Source organism: Tachypleus tridentatus, chromosome 2 (genome assembly GCF_004210375.1).
Source record: "Tachypleus tridentatus isolate NWPU-2018 chromosome 2, ASM421037v1, whole genome shotgun sequence".
Lineage (NCBI taxonomy): Eukaryota > Metazoa > Arthropoda > Merostomata > Xiphosura > Limulidae > Tachypleus > Tachypleus tridentatus.
In genome coordinates, this window is record NC_134826.1 from 54,074,734 (window position 1) to 54,097,675 (window position 22,942).

Consider the following 22,942-nt stretch of genomic DNA (forward strand, 5'->3'; position numbering starts at 1 on the left):
TTAACGTTCAACGTAAAAGAAACAAAAGCTATGGAAACGAGCGTACATAATATTAATTTATCACAGGCTTCTGTAATATCGCGTCGTTAACGTTTCTACTTATCGACTCTTCTATACGTTGTTATAGAACCTATTAACCGTTATAATATGTATAAAGAAGTGACCAAGAAACAAATGGAAATATATAGAGTACCCAGGAAAAGCCAACTGTAAGATTGGTGGAACTAACTGTATAACTGTTATACCATTTCATTTAATTGTTGTTATCCATATGTTATTGATAACTCTATATATAAAACAAATTGGTGATGTAAAGGATTCAACATGTTTGGTGGCTCTTTGTATGGGCACTTCTAGGGTTAATCATGTACTTAAATATCCAGAACAGTTAGGTTACTTAGACGTATTAGCTTGTTAATTAATAAACGTTATAATGATGGAATATTTACTGTTAAATACTGCAACGCTTTGAGTTATTGTTTAAGAATACTGCATATTTCCTGAAGGTCTGTTTATGAAAGTACACCAATGTTTTGTCAGAAGAACATGCTTGTATCAGCTGTCTTTCTGTGTTTGTAGATATTCTAACAATGGTCATGTCTGTTCTACCCATAATCTCCCCGCTTGCATTACAGATTTCCCCAGGCTGGGCTAATAAACTTCTTTTCGTTCTCTGGAGATGACTTCCACACTATTGTTAATCTAACAAAGATCCGGTGGGATTAATTTTGTGATCGGGAACTACCAACAACCTGACAGAACAATCCAACGTTCATTAGTAAACAGACGACGTTTCGGAAAGGACTTTTTTTTTTTTTCCTGGACGAGAAACGAAGAACAAACAACGAATGAAACGTGCAGATGTTCTTAAACTAATATAATTGTTTTACGGCACGTCTAATGAAGCTCCCAGGTGATTGGATTAGAGTAAAATGACGTTAATATCCGTGAAAACTAAAACAATTATCTAATTTGTAGGCATTATTGACAAACTAGTGTTGGAAAGTTTTAACTTGTAAAATAGCTGACATGACTTTAATTCATGCTTTGGCAACAATGTCAGACAATTACTAAATTATAAGGCTTTTATCATTTTGTATTAAGACAACTATTTCGATATTATTTTCAATAAAAATAGATAAAAACGTGTGCAGAAAATACTGACATTAGCTTAATTTATTTATGATTCTCATTGTTATCTGGTGAGTAAAAGTCGTTTTGTTCTTATTAAAAAAAAAACAAAATGCTTTGACAAGAGCTTAGTTTGTTTGTAATTTTTATTATGTGCAGCATAAATGTTCTTTTTTCTTATTATAAATGACAACATACTTTGATAAGAGCTTAGTTTATTTGTGGTTCTTATCACCTAGAGTAAAGGTCTTTTTTATATTAAAAACTACAAAATACTTTGACATAAGCTGAGTTTGCTCTCTAATAATGAGAACCACAAACAAAGGTGGTTTTGTCTTATTAAGAACAATATACAAATCAACTGATACAAGACTTGCATCTCATACCTAGGACTATTTACTGGATTATTCCACATATTATATCTATTCTTGCTGCAAAAACCTTTTATTTTAGATTTAGAACGTTCATATAGAAGTGTTTTGCCTCTTAAGATCTGAAAGAAATGTTCAAGGGTTGTTAACCCTTAAAGAGCGGGAGTGTTGTAGGTAGCAGCATCAGTTGATGAGGGGCCCCTGTTTATTGGTTAAGGTTTGAGATTTAAGAAGTGGATTTTGTTAAATGATTAGGAGATTTTGTTTTGTTTAATTTCGTGTCAAATTATGTAGCTGTTAGATTAAGCTCTTTCCCCGCTCGCCCAAATAATACAATTTTTAAATCGTAGGAAGTTTTCTAATTCACCTTAAAATTACAGATAGATTTAGATCAGTATTTTTGGTTTATAAACAGTTTATTATAATATGTATCCAGAGACCTTTCTTTCAATACTTCATCACGCTGACTGGCTTTGTTGGTGACGGAGTCTCTTATGAGTCAAACAAACATTTTGAAGAAACTTGCCTTCAGTATATAAATTAATACCACTAATTACAATTGAGGTTATTCCTTGTATCTTTTGAAATATTTGTCTGTGTTGCATGCAGCTCGAATGTCTATAGCAGGCAAAATAGAACCAGAAGTCTAAAAATGGTTATAAAAACAAATTTACTGCAGTTTTTCTCTTCATGCATTCCTTTTAAATTTGTTCATTGCGGTTGTTCGATGTGAAAGGCGTGTTAAAAAAAAAAATAGCATTTAAGATATGTCTGTCCCTCAGTGAGTCAACGGTAAGCTTACGGACTTGCAGTGGTAAAATGTGTAGCTAAATTCATCGTGGTAGACAGATCGGTTATTAGGTAGTATTGACCTATAACAAAGAAATAAACGTCTTTATCCCCCACACATCTCTGCCCCGTACTAAGTATATAAATTATCATTTGTTTCTCATAATCCATCCGAACTGTTGAGTTCTGGTATATAGGAGACAAATGACAGATATCAAATGCGATTTTGTTTTCATTCTTCTAATTTCGAGCCGCAACTAAAAATTATGAGGAATGTTGAAAACATCATCTGAATTTCTCAGAGTTGTTTGCCAAATTGTGGCACAGTGGTACGTATGCGGTCTTACAACGCTAGAAACATAGTTTCAATACCCGTGGTGACCAAAGTACAGATAGCCCATTGTGTAGCTCTGTGCATAACTTGACACAAACAATGTGGTACAATATTTGGATCAATCTTTAATATAAAGAAACCTTAGATATCACGTACCAGATATTTATTAAGAATTTTGATTATGGTCAAGGAACGTTGAGAACATAATTACTTCACGTAAAGAAAACGGGTGTCGTTTACTTTTTTAAAAGAAAGTTCTTATATATGATAATTCTATTTAAAATCAAATTTACCTTTTTGATATTACCGTTACAACAACCGTGATCACCTTAGGCACATCTTGCCAGTTTCCGGCCCACTGGACAAGCAGATGGTTCCAAAAGGGTTTCCGGGACCCTATCATGATCCAGAACGGCACGATCTCCAGTAGAGGAGTGTGTAGGGAAGTAGATGGTGACAAGTTTCTCATTGAGAGCGAGTAAGTAGCAGTTTATTATTCACAGATACTTTGATACGAAATAGAACTTAAAGGAAATACCTCTTTCTTTAAACACCTTCAGAAACGTCTCGTTTTTTGTTTGTTTGTTGTTATAAATCCGCGCACAGCCACAGGAGAGTTATCTGTGCTGGCCGTCCCTAATATAGCAGGGGGAAGACAACTAGTCATCAACACTCTCCGCCAACTCTTGGGCTACTTTTTACCAACGAATAGTGGAATTGACCTTGACAATATAACGCCCCATGGCTAAAATGACGAACATATTTGTGACGGGGATTCGAACCCTTTACCCTCATATTGCGAGTCTAGCGCCAACACCACTTGGCCATGCGGGCCTCCTTTAGAACCGATAGGAAGACGCCATACTGATCTCGTCTTCGAGCATATCCAACCTCACAAGTTTTTCTTATAACATCGCGTTTACCTAGTTCTACGTCACGCCACCTAGGAATGTCACTGTTAATTCACTTGCCAGTGACTTCATTTGCTCATTGTTGTGCGGAATTCAAAACAAACTAAAGTAAAAACGTGATACCTGGAGTTTAAGGACAAAATATTTCGAGTTCATTATTCATCAAACTAAAACCATCGAGTATAAGAACATAACGTATATAAGATTTAATATATTCATGGTAACAATGACAGAAATGAAGATAAAATATGTTTGGCCACAATAAGTAAAATCAGTTATTAGTGAGAAAATGTGGAAACTAAAAGCCTGACAAACTTGTTTAGGTCTCGTTCTTTAAAAATCAGTTTAATTAAAGTTTGTCTGCACTAGAATTTTGTTACAAGCTACAAAGTTTATAGGTGTCACTAATTTTGAAATGATTGGCTGGAGAGAAGATACATAATTAAGAGTACCCATGCCAAATATTTTGCCAGTATTCTTCATTCGAAAGTAAGACGTAACACATTGTTTTATAGTGCAACCACGGCGTCGAAGTACCAAGTACCTATTGTCGCAAATAGGTTATAAACCACAAGTCTTTGGATTAACAACACGGGCACGCTAACTACCGGACCACGCCTAGCCTTTTAATCAAACATTTCAAATTACTACCAATATTTAAATCAATTAAATATAACCCTTTTATACATATATTTCACTTTAAAATTATATGTTTGTGTGTTTTTCTTGTAAAGTTTGTTCTAAAATGAAAACTTATAGGGTGCCAGGAAGAGTGGGGTTAACAGAACATAGTACAAATAGTTGTTCAGATTTCATTAAAGAAATATTTAGGTGTTTCTGTCAATCATGTGGAATTCATTAAAATGAATAACTAATTTTGACAATTGTAATAATCGTTGTTGTAGGCTTGGTAATTGTAATAGTCATTGTTATGGGTTAGGCTATTTTGACAGTTGTACATAAAACGCTTTGATACAAAGAAGTCTTAGAAAATCTTGCATCAGGTTGTAATGTATTTGCTTACTTTGTGACAGTAAAAGTAAATAGACTAGGGAGTATGATACTAGATATTTCAGTTTTGTTTTTACAACGAACACCACTCTTACAGGTCCGAGTCTTGCTTCCGATGTGTTGTCATTCATGAGAGACACCGAAATGTACTTCAGTACAAGGAAAGTAAGTACGCGAAGATTTTGTAACGTATTTCTTAAATTTCATACAAATTTGTGTAATCTGATGAAAGAGAGGGTTATGTAAAACCACGATTTTATTTTTGTCTTCTAGCTTATTGCTCTTCAGCTAACAGTTTAGAAGGAAAGTGTCGTGAGATAAGTGGAGATGCACCTCTTTATTCCATGTTTAGGCGTAAGTCGAGTGGACTCTGTTATTCTGTTTTTACAAGATTAATAGTGATAAATTATTCATATAATGTTATTAAGCCTAATTTAAGGAACACCTAATTTATTTTTCACGCTTTTAAATAATTAAATGTATGTACTATTCCAGTAAGACCTGTATTCGTCATTCTGTTACCACCTATTCATTAATTGTGTTTCCTGATTCTGACGCTTGGTGGTGTCGCCGTAAATTTTCTCTCAATCCTTTCATATGTAGTGTTAACTGGATTATTATTATTTAGTTAATTATTTACAGTTTCCTTATTTGTTTCTAGCGCTATTCTTATATCTACAGTTACTGTTTTGCTTCCAAATTTGCATATTCTTAATAGGTGTACTTAATTGGAGTGAAAGTGTACCATTTTCACTTAGCGTTCACTTAAGTCTCTCTACGGACTAAGCCTTAACTAAAATAATCTATTTAACTGTTACGAATTATTTATTTTTTAGCTTAATGGGAACAGCCCTAATTAACTATTACGAATTATTTATTTATTTTTACCTTAGTGGACGCAACCCCAATACCTTGTCCTTTTAAAGATTCCTTTACCTTCAGCTACAGCAGAGGTCACGGCGTGTGTCGTAATCCAGTGTCTACAGTCGACTCTTGCACTGACGAATCGCATCTCTTCTTTAAATTCCAAGCATGCGCGGATGTGCGCAACTCGGAAAGCAGAGGTTAGTTTTTGCATCGTGTTAATTGTGCATTCCTGTGGATCGCCGGTCACTTTACGGATTTGCAAGGTTAAAATCCGGAGTTCTATTCCCCGTGATGAACAAAGTATAGATCGTCCATTGTGTAAGCTTGCGCTTAAAGAAACAAATAAACTCGCTCTATTTATTGACATATCTGCCTTCAGATGGTTGTATTCTTTGCTAGAGTATAGATGGTGATGACGGGCCGGTTCATTATTGTTGGAATGTCTAGTATTCATGTTGCTTAAGGGGGACAAGGAATTTTAGCATGGTGTTCAGTACTCCCTTTATTCGACTTTCTTGTATACGAATTAATTAAAAACTAACATATTGTACTGGATTTATGGAAGTAACTTTGAATATTCAGTATACACGTGGATAGCTCATAAATGTTATCGTAAAGTCAGGAGCAGTATCGAATTTCATTTATCAGTTTTGTAAAACTGTTTAAATATGTCGAGGCTCGGGTAACGCTGTCATCAAGTGAGATTATAAATTAGAAATAGTTCTTGTAGAAACAAGATCTCTCATGATATTCTAAGTGTTGGTTAGGATAGCATTTCGGTGTATGAATATTACTTCGTTATGATTTAATAAGAGTTCGTGTACCTTTTCGGATACTGACCTTGTGTTTTTAATGTCTCGTGTCTGTATAGAAGAGAAATTGACGTGTTTTGGGTTATGGAAAGAAGGTACCACGAGATACCTGATCGCCAGGATGGAACACAAAGATACAATTACCGACGAAGACAAGTTTCGATGCTTTGTAAGTTCCAGTATTATGTTCCATACTCAGATACGATGTTATTTTTGTTCTAAGGATTTGTATTTGTGTTCTAGAAAAAGTTTAATTAAAAAACAATTCGCAAAACATCGCACACGTACTCGTGTTAAGCCTAATTGGTGGAAACTTAACGTTCAACATGGCGACTATGCAGTGTGACGTAAGAACTGTAATATCTATGCAAACAACTGTATAGCGAGACCGTTTCTTTTGTCCGTAATCAAATTAATACACGACCTATCTAAGACAAATAATTAATTCTTACCACATTGAGACGAATGAAAACCCAGTTTATGTATTAATATGAATCGATCGATACCTAGGAAGTAACTGGATATGGGCCTTGGTTTCTGCTCTTCACTCTCATAGCTTTTTGAATATTTCGAATTAAAAATTGTGAGCAAAAATTGACACGTTAGAGATTTTCAATTCGAATAACCCTTATACGTAATTTGTAATAATTAAAATTTATCCAACTTTATAATTATTTAAGACATACCTGATTAAATACAGGTAACATGTTTTGCATAATTTGAGAAACCTATTTTGGACTTAAAACACTGATAATGAAAACTTAAATTTGAAGGTGTACGACAAACTGAGAAACGAATCTGGTTACCAAATCGCCCAGTCAGGAGACGCCACATGCGATGGACTTTTTTCTGCCACTGAAGGGTCTCGAACTATGACATTAACACGAAGTGGTGAGTATGTTATTTACTATCGTGGACGATCAACAAGAAATAATTATCTCCTAGAAATTACTTCAGATCGTACGTTCAGTTGTGTTTTGTTTGTCCGTCTGGTTAGACTTCTACTTGCCAAATTTTCTTCTTCAAGAATTGGGTGTTTTCGCCATGATCAATATATTAAAGAAACTTTGAGATAGTAGTAAGTAGTTGTTAGTTTTAAAGTTATTTCTAGCGAAATTCGTTTTTCAGAGAGTTTTTCGGGAGCCAAGTGTCGTTTCCCGCGATGGTTTACTGAGCATGCACATTGGCAGTCTTTGGACGGCTCTGTGTCTTATAACACAGACAACAAGTTCAAGTCTTTCCGCATGGTAAATAGTTCCCGTGAGGGTGACAGCGTCAGAGTATCTTGTAACCGGATCTGGAAACTGCATGATTATATGTACGAAGCAACTGTTCAGATAACGTCGGGATGGTGAGTAGAAATCTGATCTTTTTTTTTTATTGCTATTTTAAGGATGGGGGGGGGGGTTACGTATGACCTAACGTTTGAACTGAGGTGTTCCTTGATGAAAGTTTGTTTTGACCGATGGTAGCTAAACATATTTTATATATTTTTAAGACGTGACCCTTTGATTAGGGTCCTAGAATTTCCAGTAGCAAATTCATTCTCAATTTGACAGGTTAGGGTACATCAAATGAATCACGTGATCAGGTGTGTGAAACTAAACCATTCATGTTTACGTCTTCGTAACAACTATAAATAAACAAAATATTTTATTGTTAGTGTCTTCTCGCCTTAGGACGTAATGCCTGTCAAATATAAGACTGGTAGGAATGTATTAAATACTGTCGTATTTCAATATCAGAATTTCATTTATTATCCTAACACAAAGAACAAGTACGTGTGAGATTCATTTGTGTTTCTACTTGTAGGGCATAGCTTATTGTTACTAATGGTTTTTCATGCAAACTTTCTAATATAGAAAACACCCTATGTGTTTAGTGGAGTCAGCAATTAAAAATATACGTTTTGATGGACTTTTTCTCCCTTACAGCAAGTTTGGAAACCGGGGTTACAAGTGTATAAGAATCCACAGGCGAACCCCACATGTAGTTGAAATGCAGATGGGTAAGAAAGTTTGACAGTTAAGTGAAAATAGCTTTTGGAAAGATAAGATTTATTTTCATAACCGTAAGAAAGTTTTACAGATAAGCTGTATTATTGTACTGATAAGTAGTACCTTGTTTATCACAGGAATAAGTTGTTTTAAAATGAATAACGCTGCTATTAACATTGTCTTATCGTGTTGTAGGACTGTTGAACTAATGGATCATACAGCATTGTCTTATCGTGTTGTAGGACTGTTAAACTAATGGATCATACAGCATTGTTTTATCGTGTTGTAGGACTGTTAAACTAATGGATCATACAGCATTGTCTTATCGTGTTGTAGGACTGTTAAACTAATGGATCATACAGCATTGTCTTATCGTGTTGTAGGACTGTTGAACTAATGGATCATACAGCATTGTCTTATCGTGTTGTAGGACTGTTGAACTAATGGATCATACAGCATTGTCTTATCGTGTTGTAGGACTGTTGAACTAATGGATCATACAGCATTGTCTTATCGTGTTGTAGGACTGTTAAACTAATGGATCATACAGCATTGTCTTATCGTGTTGTAGGACTGTTAAACTAATGGATCATACAGCATTGTCTTATCGTGTTGTAGGACTGTTGAACTAATGGATCATACAGCATTGTCTTATCGTGTTGTAGCACTATTAAACTAATGGATCATACAGCATTGTCTTATCGTGTTTTAGCACTGTTAAACTAATGGATCATACAGCATTATATATGTAAAAACAGCTCGTTTGGGTTGAGAAATTTTTTGCGTAAAGGAGCGAACAACGTTTCGACTTTCTTCGGTAATCGTCAGGTTCACAAAGAAAGAAAGAGGTAACTGACCGGAAGCTGACCACATGTTTGAAAGGGGTTGTGTAATGAGTGTCGGAATGTAGAGGGCGGGCTTAGATACACAACCCCTTTCAAATATGTGGTCAGCTTCCGGTCAGTTACCTCTTTCTTTCTTTGTGAACCTGACGATTACCGAAGAAACTCGAAACGTTGTTCGCTCCTTTACGTAAAAAATTTCTCAACCCAAACGAGCTGTTTTTACATTATATATTTCTCTACAAGTGGGTTTTCTCGACATCACTGATCATACAGCATTGTCTTATCGTATTGTAGGATTGTTAAACTAATGGATAAGTTTGTTTGCACCATTATAATCTCATTAAATTAGAGAGGTTAAATGTTTCATTTAACGTGGACCTGGTTGATTTCCAACTTCGACCTAGAGATCAAAATATGCGTTTTTTTCTTCATTCTAACCCTGAATTACATTCAGTATTTAACGTATTTGTTAGCCGTACATCGTGTACGAGTTTGACAGCGTACTTAATTACGTAGCACAGCATTGTCATGTAGATGGCGGTATGGGAAGGAACTGTCTGTTCCAATCTTTCTTTTGAAAACTCGAGAAGCATTTTTTTTTAAATTGTTAAATTTGTAAACTAAATAAGGAATGTTTGTTTTACAGTATAATTATACCGACATTCCACTTAGAATTCTAAAAAAAGTGTAGTCATGGACAGCCAAGTGGGTGTGTGTGTACCAGACCGGAGGAACATGGACAACCAGGTGTGTGTGTGTGTGTGTGTGTGTGTGTACCAGACCGAAGGAAAGCTTAGTGTGGTGCAAGTTTATTCAGTAAAAATGATTCTTCTTTGGAAGGGTGAGTGAGGATAGCAGTCCATCATAACGTCTAATATAATTGGATTCACTAGGTTGAAGGCACACATAGTACCTTGAAGTTTCTAGTGAAGGGAGTCGCTCACATTTCTCATCATTCTAAATCCAGATAAATTCTGTAAGACAAACCCCAAAGCCCCGTCTTCAGAGTATTCTCTGTGTAAATTGTTATTTTTCTCAAGATGGGGTTTGTTGTGTGTTTTACGTTTTCTATATTCGGGATTATTATAATGAAAAATACATCTGTGAACCGCAGGGGAATATGGTTGTGAGCTACAAGTTTCTATGGTTTGAATTAAAGGGTACAAGGGTACAGACTGTTTCAGTACCCCTTTCTATTGTCGTGGTCTACAACGTTATCGTATGATCCATTACTACAGACTTAAAGTAAACTACATAAAACTTAAGGTCTTCAATGAAACTTAAGATATATCCATAACCAAACACTTCTGGTAAGATGTACCACTGTGAGGTAGTAGACGGCGTACTGGACTGTGAATCCCAGGGCCTATGGTTAGTGTACCATTTGCTTTGAGGCCGTTTATAGGTTGTAACAGTAACGATCATGTCACTACTGGATTTAAGTATCTGAAGAGTCGGTGGTCGGTGCCTTGTGTAGTTAAATTTCCTCTGGACTATCAGTTTAACATTACGAACAGCTACCTCCTGTAACCACTGTGTGGCTTTGCAGAGAAATTTGAAACAGATCATTTTTATTTTGATTGTACTCGATGGCATATAACGAACTTTAGTGTGTGTGTCTGTCTCAAGAACGTGCGATACTGATATGAGTAAGTAAACGGTTACATACAACCGTGTTTTATGCTCACGCATGGTTATCCATAAAGATATAACACAAATGTAGCTTTGTGTAGTTTCGTTTCTAGCTTAGTTTCCCTGGTCTCTTCGTAAGTTTTCTTTTCTTTAAAAAAATAAAACAGTATTCCTTGGAGTTTAGAATTCGATCAACAGAACACGGGCAGGCAACACTTCCAGCCTTGAGTAGGAACAGTGGAGGAAATATCGGAGTTTTTTTTTGTTGAGGTGCAAACACCGCTTTCTATAACACAAACTTTTTTTTAACTTGCCGCGCGCGCTATTCATGCCACACGCGCAGTTCAGATCTGACACCGTGGGAAAAGCTGCCTCTGTCCATTTCTTTTTTCTTTCATGTTTCTTCCCTCGATAAGTTCACGCTTTTTTAACAGCTTGTATCGTCTAAATCTGGGGTTTGATTCCTCCAGGTGGAGAAAGTTTATATATTACATTAAGTAGCTTTCCACTAAAATCTGCCTGTGGTTCGTCATGCGAGATGAGCAGAACTTTGGAAACGTTTTAACTGTGGTAACTAACGTTAATAAATTGTAATTCTTGTCTAGAATCGTTTCGTGTGTTATGTATTCTTTTTTGTTTTGTTCTCGCTGTAAAATAACGTTATTATTCAGTGTTCTGATGATCAGGATAGCCATTAGAGTTCATACTATTAATGGTAAATTACCACAACCTGCAAAACGGTAGAAACCCAGTCACAAAAACATTTTACAATGCGAGACTCCTACAGACATATTTCGAATTTCTGAATACCGTGTTTCTTTTCGTGTAGCCAACTATATTTTTGAGATGTATCAGCGTTGAAGAAAATGTCACTTCAGTAATATCTACTTGGAAAGACGAATTTGTAAAAAATATAAAAAAAACTTCTTCAAAAAGAGAAAAACCAACGCGCTACGTCACTTTACTTATCGTATCTTGTCACTACTAGGTTAACATATGGGAGGTGTCGCCAAGTCTTAGGCTTGGCGACGGTGTTTCTGTAAGGGCTGTGACATCACATGTCACGTGACACCAAAGACATTTTAGCTTGCTACTTATGTCACCATTCAGTTTACAGAATTTGACATCTGTACCAAAAATATTAAAATAAAGAAGGGCGAATTTATATTTAATTATAGTTTTTTTTTCTTTTATTTCGATCATTGTGGACCATCGAACAGAAACAAGTCCATCTTTTGGGACTACTGTCACTTTTTATTTTATACATTACATCGACCAGAATTACTTCACTGACCAATTATCTGAGCTGAACTACACCGACTCAATCCACTCTCGCTCGACTACCCTACCTTCTGAACTACACCGACTCAATCCACTCTCGCTCGACTACCCTACCTTCTGAACTACACCGACTCAATCCACTCTCGCTTGACTACCCTAACTTCTGAACTACACCGACTCAATCCACTCTCGCTCGACTACCCTACCTTCTGAACTACACCGACTCAATCCACTCTCGCTTGGCTGCCGTAACTAATACTCTCAACTTGACTATCAGTGTTTCAGATTGTGAAACAGAGAAAATGCATTCATGTAAAAATAACATAATTTTTGTACCCAAGAAACAAACGTGAGAACGTAAGTGACACGCACGTGTTTTATGACCGTGTTATAGTATGAAATCATATCTTTCTTGTGAACAATTTCGTCTTATCATATAGCATACATTTGTAGGGTAATTATTTTTAAGACAAAGATCAACTTGTATTTTGGCGAGGACTTCAGGGGGTTCGAACCCAGTTTGCAAAAAAGCATACCAATAATAACTTATAAAGTGAGCCTTGAGAAACATTTTATTTGTACTTGTCTTATAATAAACAGTTCATTATTAAATATAAGTGTTAAGTACATGTATATTTCATTCTGGTCTTCATATTAGTAACATAATAGTGTTTATTAGCCTCGTGGCTGTTTCTTAACACGTCCAGTGTTCCAGCTGTGATAACATGAAACCGCCGTTGTAAGTTAATATAATCTATTCCTTCAAATATTAATAATGTAGGAAAGCTGATACCAACAGATGTGCCAGTCATTCGTGTTTGTTAACTTCGTAACGACAGTTGCCGCACGTGTAACAGACTTTTGTTTTAACAGGTAAGGATGAGCTTCCTGCCAGTGAGGCACGTTACCTTGACAACGGTAAAGCGTGTTCCGAGGAGGCATTTGATTCAGCCAATGACGGATATGTGACACTGACCAGTAAGTGAAATAACATGTTTACAATCAACAACTGACAAGAAGCAATATAAATGTACTATACACTGACTCTGGTTATGAGTTTAAGCTGTGTCGTGAATCTGAGGACCTGTTTAAGCTATTTGGTTTTTTATCTCAGAACAGCTGGTATGGGTATTAATTCTTTTACTAATAAAGTACAGAACAACGTTTCGACCTTTCTAGGTTACCTTTCAGGTTAACTCCGTCATTAAGAACAATTTCGTTTGTATCAGTACAAAACTAAAAGTGTTCTGATTTCTCCCGTACAGATGTGGTTAGAACAAATATTTATTTGATTTGCGATCAACATTGGAACAAACTGTTCTACGTTAACTTATCAGTATAACTGAAGCCCGTGGTTCTTTTAAACGACACATGTGAACATCTGGTATAAACAGACGATATTTAGAACCAGTTTTACAGTTTCTCTGGTATAACCTATGAATTACCAATCGGCTGAGATAAAAATGGGGTCATATTAGCCCAAACCAAGTGATACCAGAGTTTAGCCTGTGTTCATAAAATCTATTCAGTGTAAGTTTTCTGCTCGTCTCCCAGACACAGCCTGAATTATTTAATAGATTTCTCTGGCAAATGTTAGTTCAAGTGTATTCTTTTGTAGTGAAGACAGTCTGTTTGTGAAATATTCAGTCTATACCAGATATTGTAGCAGTTGTCTTTAGCTTGCTGTTCCTTTTGAAGTATCGCTCCCCTCAATGTGTCGGTTGTTAATAGCGCAATGAATTACTATCTTTTTAGCCAAGACCCCAAAAGCAGGTGGCTGCCCCTTAATGGGAGTGTTCGAGATGAAGGGATCGAAGCCACGATTTGCCAAGTTAGTGACGAGCGATTCGGATGACCCCATGTGTACTGAGAGGTCAGTTCTTTCAGCAGCTTGTGAAGAACACGATCGACTGGACTTATTGACGGAGTGTCCTTCACAGAATCAGAGAAAAAGTAAGGAAGTACCACTATTTCATGTAATACCGTAAACAGTAAACACGGTACTAACAGTAAACACGGTACTAACTATCTTGTATGTTGTTATTTTTAGGTTTTCAATGTCACGGAAGCTGGGAAATAAACGGAACCTACTTTGTCATCACAAGTGTTCTTGAAACAAGAAAACGTTACTGTATGGTTAGTAAGGAGCCCACAGTGGTTATAATAAGTAAAAACTGAAATAATACTAAGTTTCTTTTGTAATATTCTAAACAAAATATGTCGTGAGAGGTTGTGTTGATGTGCCACTTTATCTGCTACGAATGATGTCACAAGTACATATAAAAACAGGATATCTTTGCCCATGCGCGCACTACTTTTTTAAACAAATTTTGATAAACAGTTCTGTTCTGAAATTATTTGGTATTTGATGCTAGCAATTAATGTAACAGTAAAGAAATGAAACACTGACGTAATGGGCCAACAGGACGTTTGTTGTAACAATAAAGAAATGAAACACTGACGTAATGGGTCAACAGGACATATGTGGTAGATAGCACATTTGAATCACACCAGTATAGATCTCTTAAAAGTAAGTAAAAAAAAAAAAACTACAAATATTACTTCGTTACTAAGACGTAAATTACATTGCGAGATACATTTCTTGTCTTGGTAGTATTAGTGACATAATTATGTAATGACAAACCATGTTGTCTGATAACTAACTCTTTTGTTCTTATAGCTTTAAGTATCTTGGGTCGAGAGTATAAACGTTCTGAACCATTCAAAGGTTAAAATGATTATCGCTACATTTTTCGTACTTATGATTAACGTTAATATAAACGTTTTATCGAAACACCAGGAAACTATTCAAATGTTATATAATTAGACGTTACAGAACTTGGGTTTTAACAACATTGAACATCAACAGTAAAAAAACACGAAAAACCTTTCTGTACTATTTATAAATATTTTATTAGTGTAACGTTGTTTTCATGGAGGAAGTGTTAGTGTAATATTACTTGGCAAGATATGAAACCTTTTGTTGACTGTTTGTCATAAAACCAGAAACGTCTTTTTCATTTGATCTTTAGGCTTTTACAGAGGAAGGAGAGGTTCTGTATCTGTCTAGTAGTTCTCAGACTTGTGTACGGACTGTTAATCTGGATAGCAGTGATCACGTGGTGTTTAGTATCACGAATAGAGGCAAGTTAAGTTAAGGATAAATTAGTTACTGTAATTCATTGGTCGTTGAGATTTCTATTCCACTACCCATGTCATCCACTAACATCCATGTCACGTTGTTTTTTTACCCTAACATTTAAAATAATTGTGTAAATATAGATGTATCATGAGATTAGGTTGTAGATATGAATACACTAAATCAATAGTTATTATACACCTGTTTATATTGAATGTATGGATTCATAAGGAATCCTTTATTTTACTTGCTTTTCTAAATAAAACCACCCATTAAAACTGTCTCCATAGAATTATTACTGGCTATAGAACTTCCAGTAGACTGTATAGTCGATAGAAAATCCACGTGGTTCATTAATTAAGGCGTGGTCAATTTGTGATTTTGTCGAGGTAATTAGAACAGTATATTTGTTTGTGAGTCAGTGGTTCGATATTTTATGTGTGTGAAAAACAAACGTGAACACGACGTTGTAGTTTCTTTTATTGTTTGTGAACGTAGTGTGTGTTTTAACCATCTTTTACTTCCAGTTTCACTTTGACCCTTTACTGTAGGTAGATGCAGTGAACAAGATGGCGCCCAAGTTACGAAGCCCATACAAAGCCATGTTGTCGTCTCGTTAGTTTTGGCTCATATCATGAGTTTAATGTTGACCAATGACAGTATATGTTATCGGTGACGACGAATAACAACAGATAATGCTGACTTTCGGCGTCTGTGATTGAAGGTTAAAATATAATAACTACAGGGTAACAAGTATACTTACTGCTACAGTCCAACAAGGATAAATGGAAGTGTTGAGGTGATTACCTCTGAAATGAACGTATTAGGACTCGAGTGATAAATATTTTGTTTTGTTTGTTTTCTTATCTAATTTTATTTTGTTCTTGAGTGGTTTAAGACTTCGTTTTCAATAAACCAATTATCCCTTGTATATAAACTACAATTTTGTTGTAGTCATTGGAATATATCTTTATAATGTGAAAGACTGATTTCTGTAATATATATTAATGATCGAGTAAGCAAGTCAACAGAAGTGTGACTACAAAGAAACCTTTAAATAACTTTATGGTACTAGCTATTGTCTCATCAAAGATTTCTGGGAATAAAAGAAAATGCGTGGGCGAAGAAATTGTATTTGTTTTATTTTATTGTATATTTTGTAGTTTATTGACAAACGCCAAATAATGTTTTTGGAAAACAGTCTTTCATCGGATTTCCTGTTAGGATAACAATAAAAAAGGGCGTGGTTCGAAGGTTCGAGAACATATTTTTCAGTTGAAAAACAAGTTAGGGAATGAAATAGCATGATTGTGGTTTACAGAATGGGCTTCGACTTTAGGCCTAGCTTTACAGAATGGGTGTTGAGTGACTTTCTCTGTTGAAAGCTCTAAGGACTGGAGAAATTTATGAAATATATTTAATTTCTTCGGAGTTTGATTCGTAATCACTTTGCCCACTGCAAATTTCACCTAGTCTTAAAAACTTGAAATATAGGCATGACTAAAGTGTGTATATTTGGATGAGAACATTCTAATGGGAAACAGTGGGTTTGTAATGGATCAGTTTAGATAAACGACGGTTTTGAATAGATATGTAGATGTCTAAAAATGTTAAACCCGCTGGAGAAGCTGCTCACGTGAAGATAAACCCCGGCTGGCAGAAGGAAACAATATTATAAATATAACCTTTGCAAAAGTGACAGATGTAAAAAATATTATTATATATACGTATATATTTAACAAATAATGAAGTCCTGATAGTGAACATAGCAACACCTTTTGTTTATTGGTAAATCTGTAGCATACACTACCATGAAAATTTAGTTATTGAACGTTTTATTATTATTATTTGCTCCTCTCGTACCTTGTTTTCCTTCTAGGAACAGTTTTCTTTTTTCTATGTTGATTGACTGTTTCCGTATTCTTTAAAATAATAACTGTGTTTTCATTTGACGAATGTTTCATCATATTTGTGTTATTTTGGTATTCACAGAGATCGTGCTTTTATAAGTAGTTTAAAGGGTTAACATTTTTCACAGAGATCATGTTTAACTTTATAAGAATTTAATCAGAGTCATAGAGGTTTATTATTTATCATTGCCAAGAGATAAGAAGTCAGTTTTGTAAAAATACAAATTTTATAACTAAGAGGCGAGTTTAGATCACTGTTAATGGACAGTAAAATTTGGGTTTCATTTTCTCTCAACTGTCACCTTTCTCTGGAAACTTTTAGAATGACAATCAACATTTAGAAAAGGTAAAAACACCATATTAATTGTTTAAGTCCCTAGGAAGTTAAAAAGAAGTTTAACGGATTCTCTCGTTTCTTATTAACAGGTTTCTTTGTTCAAACTGAACTGAGGTTATAAAACTAGATCTGTCAAAAATACAAATCTGTCGAAGTTTCTTTCTCACGTGCCTTGCAAACTGCTTATGGTTTGAAGTGTAGCTTGAATTCAGCGATTTAATGTTCTATTATGCAAAGTACCTTTGTTTTTATGTAAAAATAATAAACTATATTCTTTGGTTGTAACTTTTGTTGACTTGTTTATTTTAAACTATTACACAAAAATTGTTTGAGAAGATGTGTGTTAACTTACCTTGTCCGATACTAGACACAGAGATGTGTAAGCTCACCTTGTTCGATACTAGACACAGAGATGTGTAAGCTCACCTTGTTCGATACTAGACACAGAGAAGGTGTGTTAACTCCATTGAACTGTATTGAGTCTCGTGAACTTCTCGCTGAAATATTATAGGATTGCGACACGTAACCATACATATGGAAGCGTCCAAGACCCTAGACGTTATATTGTCGAATATATTTCTCACTTTAGTTTAGTGTGCATTACAGAAGTGACAGTTCATTTCATTATATTATCAAAGGACCATACAAAATCTTTGTAGCGGATGGTGTTTCTCGTTGGCTACCCTCTCTCTGTCGTTTTTAGAGATAAAACCAAAAATACAGTTGTATGACAACCTGTCGTTGCTAGAAAACACGAAACAACACAGTTGTGTCAGTTAGCACTTCATGGGTGTTTAGTTGAATTAGCACTTTATTAGTGTGTATTAACGCCCTGATGCAACTGTATTAATGAAAACTCTTTCTTTAAAGAATTAGTCCATGGGCTAGGTAGCCCCCTGGTATCCTTTGAGCCCTTTCACATCTTCATTGTTACATATTTAAGAATGTCCCTATTATGAGAGATAAATTCAACACTGGGTATTTTGGGATGGATTATATGTAATAGTTTATAAGTTTTAAAGTGCATATGTGACGGTTTAGCCCTGGACGGTCGAACTGAATAAGAAAACTCTAACTTATATAAATGTTTGAGATTACATTTTATATTATGAGAGTCGGTAAATCAAGTTTTCGTTTGAATCCAAAGTGGTTTTCATAATGATAAGAATGTAACCACTTTGTAATGTGATAACCTTTAGTTATCACTTTGGCAGCCATCTTAAATCTCATGTTCTTGTCCAGATAAAAGTGATTAGTTTACAAGGTTAAAACAAATGTCGTTATGTTTAGTCTGTGGACTGTCTCATCAGTTATGTTTTGGTTTCCCAGAAAACCTAAAAATTGTTTGCTATAGAAATGGTTTCGATGCATCTGTTATAAGGAACGATCCACTAGCACCTTCTGTTTCAGTTCTAACTAAAGACAAAACGTAGTGGAGAAATCTTATGAAGGTAATAACTTGACACGTGTAAGCATTCGATAGGATAGTGATGTCACGTACTTTTCTGCCGTTTTATTTCCTTGTTAATCATTCAGGAATGGATTAGAAAGTTGAAAGAATGTACGTTACATTAGCTTAGGTCTAGTTCACATATGTCAACGATGACTTGTTATCCTCGTTACTAACACTATCTTTGTACATGTTTTTTTCAGAACATCTTCATAAATATGTATTTTTGTTGCGTCAATGTTTTTTTTCCGTTGTTTTATTCTTCTAGAGATATTTACTTACAGATGTTTTCTTAAGTACTATTTGTGAATAGGGTTAACGGTTTATTTTACTTTAAGAAATATCCTTTTTTTTTTCTTTACAACGAAGAAATGTTTGGAAATCGTATACGTGAAGTTATGTCTCGTAACATATATAAACTGCACCAGTCTTAAGGCAAGGACGGTAGCTGTCTAAGGCCATTTTAGCTGAGAGAAACGTGCTTGCAGTTATAAATGATTCTTAATTAAAATTAAACAACATAAACTCCAACAGTTACATTTAACTAGAGTATCAGTTTACCCTCTTGTACATGTCCGTTAAATTGTTTTCGTATTCAATATAACGAGAATCCTACACTTTGTATATCACCTGGCGCCCCGCGGTGGTTATGACTGATTCACCTGGAGCCCACACTTTGTACCCACGGTGGTTATGACATTTTGTATCTCACTCGCATAAGGCACTACGGTAGTTACGATGGACTTCTTTGAAGCCCAAACTTTCTATGTCGCCTGGAGCCCCTGGTGGCTATATTGGTTCCTCCCCAGATATTATTAACTGTTAGTAATGTTTGACTTTATTCATATATTGTATCTGTGTATTACATCTTTAAATATAAATACGTTCTATTAATTTACAACAATTCTGAGGACAGCCTTTTAAATTAAGTTAATCAAACTTAGGAAGAAAACCCGAGACTTCCGGTGAAGACTTGTTTGTAAATCTGATAGTGTTTGGATTACGTGTAAGGAATCTAATTATTTTGAACAATTCGTATTTAGATAATAGGTATATCTGTTTTATGTGCTGGTCTATATGTGTTTGTTTGTTCGAATGGCTTAAACTCGTAAACAAAGATTAAAGTTATCCGTTTGTTTTTGTCTAAACACACTTCAGAAACTGGCGTCTTAACATGAAAATTTATGCCTTATCAACAAATATGTGACATTGTGTCGGTGATATAAATACCAATTAATAACTGTGATAACCTACCAAATTTGGTCAGAGAATTTGTAAGATCAAATAACTTGCTCGCTGATGACTCAATTATTATAAATTTCAATTAATCCACAGTAAGAACCAACAAATAAATAAATGTTTTGCTGCTGCCATCTTTTGACTTATTATTGTACTATGTTATGATTAAATACAAATATATATATATTATTTTAGAATAACTTCGTTTGAAGCAAAACATTAAGGACTGATTATTAATACAAACATGTATTTTTTCAATATTAGTAAATAATCACCAGCTCTCATATATTTAGATACTTGTCCATAGTGACACCTGGAGATAGAGAAGCTGTAGAATACTTTATACTGGGATTGAAATATGGTTGAGATACGCCGCACTAAACGAACATCGTTAGTTTAGAATCCGAAAGCGATATTACAGTTAAGTGAGTTTTTCCCTTCCCTGAGGGGCAGCTAGCTATAAGTTCACGGACATACAACACTAAAAAGGGGCTCTATTCCCTCAGGGGAGAAACTATAGACAAGTAACTGTGGAGCTTTAATCCAGTTTCATGAAAATCAACATCAATTTATAACGCTAATGTCATCTGTTGAAAAAATCCTATATTAATTGAGTTTATTTAATTCTAAGTTCAAATAACGTTGTGTACTTTTCTAATTACCGCCAATGCTTTAATTTTATTTAAATAACATTTTGCCCTCTATAGTTTTTGTGTACAAGTCTTGGGAACAGAGTCTTACAAAATTCCTTATTTGTTTTGTATCATTAACGTTTGGATTTCTTGTTCGAATACAGGAGTTCCATTCTTAATGGCAAAGCGACAACTCAGAAGGCTGACACCGTTAAAATCCAGGTTTAGACATTCATCGTAGACACAGTACAGACTGCACGCAGAGCTAAGGGAAAACAAATTGTTATAAGGTTAAAAACAAACAAATATGGTTATCTAACAGACTGAACATTGAATGGGGAATATTATCGTGTATTGAAGTTATAAGAACATAATGAATTTTCTTAGGTGTTTATATACAATGGATTTCTTCATTACGACAGGAAGTAATGTCGTATAACTGTTTTACAATAAAATAAACCCATATAGACAAATATTTTATCGAAACATTAAAACAACAGCGAAATTTATCAAGCGTTTCCGCAACATAGTTTCAACGTTTCAGAAACGTTGCTACAACGTTATATTAATTGCTAGAGCAATGCTTGTTCACATGAACTTCATCTTGAAGTTCATACGTCAGCCGAGAGAGGGGACTGTAGTTAATCGTAAACATACGTGTAATTTACTGTGAAACAACTTATTAAATATATTGTACAACTCCGTTTAAAAAAATTATTGTGAACAAATACCTAATAGTACAGTAATAGAGCTATAATAGAGCACGTAGAACTGATTGTATTACTAGAATGTATATACGTATTTTAAAAGTAGTGAAAGGCGATGCTTGATTGAAATATACGATTGTAAGGCTATATTTTAACACAAGACCTCACGTGAACATACACAACATTTACCACAACCGTATCGGTCATCTACAGTCTATGTTATGCTTTTGACCAGGCAGTCAGGTAAAAATCTAGTGGCTAATTAAATGAAACTGATTAGTGGTGTGAGTCTCATTTGACAGAGGTTTGCTGACACGCTATTGTGGATTTAATGTGATTAGCTGACCAGCAGTTTCTGTCTGTTTAATTAATATATTATTGATGTTTGTATGGTCGTTCTGGTGTATATCACATAAACTAGCAGAGAAAGAAAGTTTCTGACGTGATAGTTATGAGTTTATAAACAATTATACGAACAAAATTGTAAATAAGATAAAACACTCCTAAACCCATTGAAGATTTATGGCACTGAGCGAAAGGCCATCTGGACAGGGAGTTGTGGAAGATAAATGATTGATCTAAAGAACCAGCCTTACACACCAGAGGTTTGAATTCTGTAAATATAAGTAAAAGTGTAAAAACTAATAACGAGCAGTAATTGTATTTTCAAAGCAGATGTTGTTGTTTATATTGTTGAGAGTCGTCTTCAAATGTGTTATTCTTGTGTTTATTAAGACTGACCAGAGTAGGGTAAACCGTATCCATGTTTCAAAGTATCGGTAAAACACATGAATAAAAAAGAAATTATTCGATTAACCATCGCTTAAAAGTGCTGATAATAGTCAAAAGATGCCGCTTTCAACAAAATTGCAAATATATCTTCGTATAAATATTACAAAGATTAAAGAGATAGACTTACTATATTAAATATCTGTTAATTTTGAAATAGCAGCCATGTCGTTTTAACATACAAATATAATACTAACGAATCATCATACCCTAAACATACCTTCAACCACTTAGCCGTAAACATACTTTAAAATTACTCAAGGGGTTGAACATAGCTTTAAATAGCTTAGGAATATACATACTTTTAAATTACTCACGTGTAAACACACTTTTTTTATTCAGAAGTTAGGTTTGTCCTGATCTTTAATAAAGTTACGTGTATTTAGGGTATGAAAATAATATTTTTGTCATATTTATTAATGTTTTAATTATTTTATCACACTCGGAATTTTCATATTTCATTAAATATTTTTCTTCTTTTCACTTTTAGCATGTTAAACCATTTGTAATATAATCATGGTTAAAAAACTAATATCAGCCACTCTTGTCTAACAGCTGGCCTAATATCAGGCTACCAACCAGTGAAATAACAGTCTAACTTGTTTACCAAGTATGAAGTCTCTTTTATGTTTGTCAGTGGGTAAAAGTATTTGAAATTAATTTATTGAAATTACAGAAATAATTTATAGTCGTTTTCAAGCAATCAAGTCATTTAAGTTTTGTTTCTCTTCTAAAATATTTTTTAAAATGTTAGACAA

General features: G+C 34.6%; 1 protein-coding gene across 3 annotated transcripts in view; it reads left to right on the plus strand.

The window, feature by feature from the left end:
- The window catches only part of LOC143243841 (uncharacterized), a 39,425-nt gene extending 21,773 nt beyond the window's left edge, over nucleotides 1-17,652 (plus strand). For 2 of the 3 annotated variants that reach the window (XM_076487533.1, XM_076487535.1), the window contains exons 2-14: nucleotides 2,959-3,103; nucleotides 4,645-4,712; nucleotides 4,821-4,901; nucleotides 5,441-5,611; nucleotides 6,286-6,395; nucleotides 7,000-7,117; nucleotides 7,355-7,577; nucleotides 8,161-8,234; nucleotides 12,855-12,959; nucleotides 13,737-13,934; nucleotides 14,032-14,117; nucleotides 15,014-15,129; nucleotides 15,676-17,652. In XM_076487533.1, the coding sequence (XP_076343648.1) occupies nucleotides 2,959-3,103; nucleotides 4,645-4,712; nucleotides 4,821-4,901; nucleotides 5,441-5,611; nucleotides 6,286-6,395; nucleotides 7,000-7,117; nucleotides 7,355-7,577; nucleotides 8,161-8,234; nucleotides 12,855-12,959; nucleotides 13,737-13,934; nucleotides 14,032-14,117; nucleotides 15,014-15,129; nucleotides 15,676-15,796 (1,616 nt within the window). In that variant the 3' untranslated portion in view covers nucleotides 15,797-17,652. Of the gene's footprint in view, nucleotides 1-635; nucleotides 914-2,958; nucleotides 3,104-4,644; nucleotides 4,713-4,820; nucleotides 4,902-5,440; nucleotides 5,612-6,285; nucleotides 6,396-6,999; nucleotides 7,118-7,354; nucleotides 7,578-8,160; nucleotides 8,235-12,854; nucleotides 12,960-13,736; nucleotides 13,935-14,031; nucleotides 14,118-15,013; nucleotides 15,130-15,675 lie in introns of all 3 variants that reach the window. The other variant, XM_076487534.1, reaches the window with a different exon arrangement.
- The last annotated feature ends 5,290 nt before the right edge of the window (nucleotides 17,653-22,942 follow it).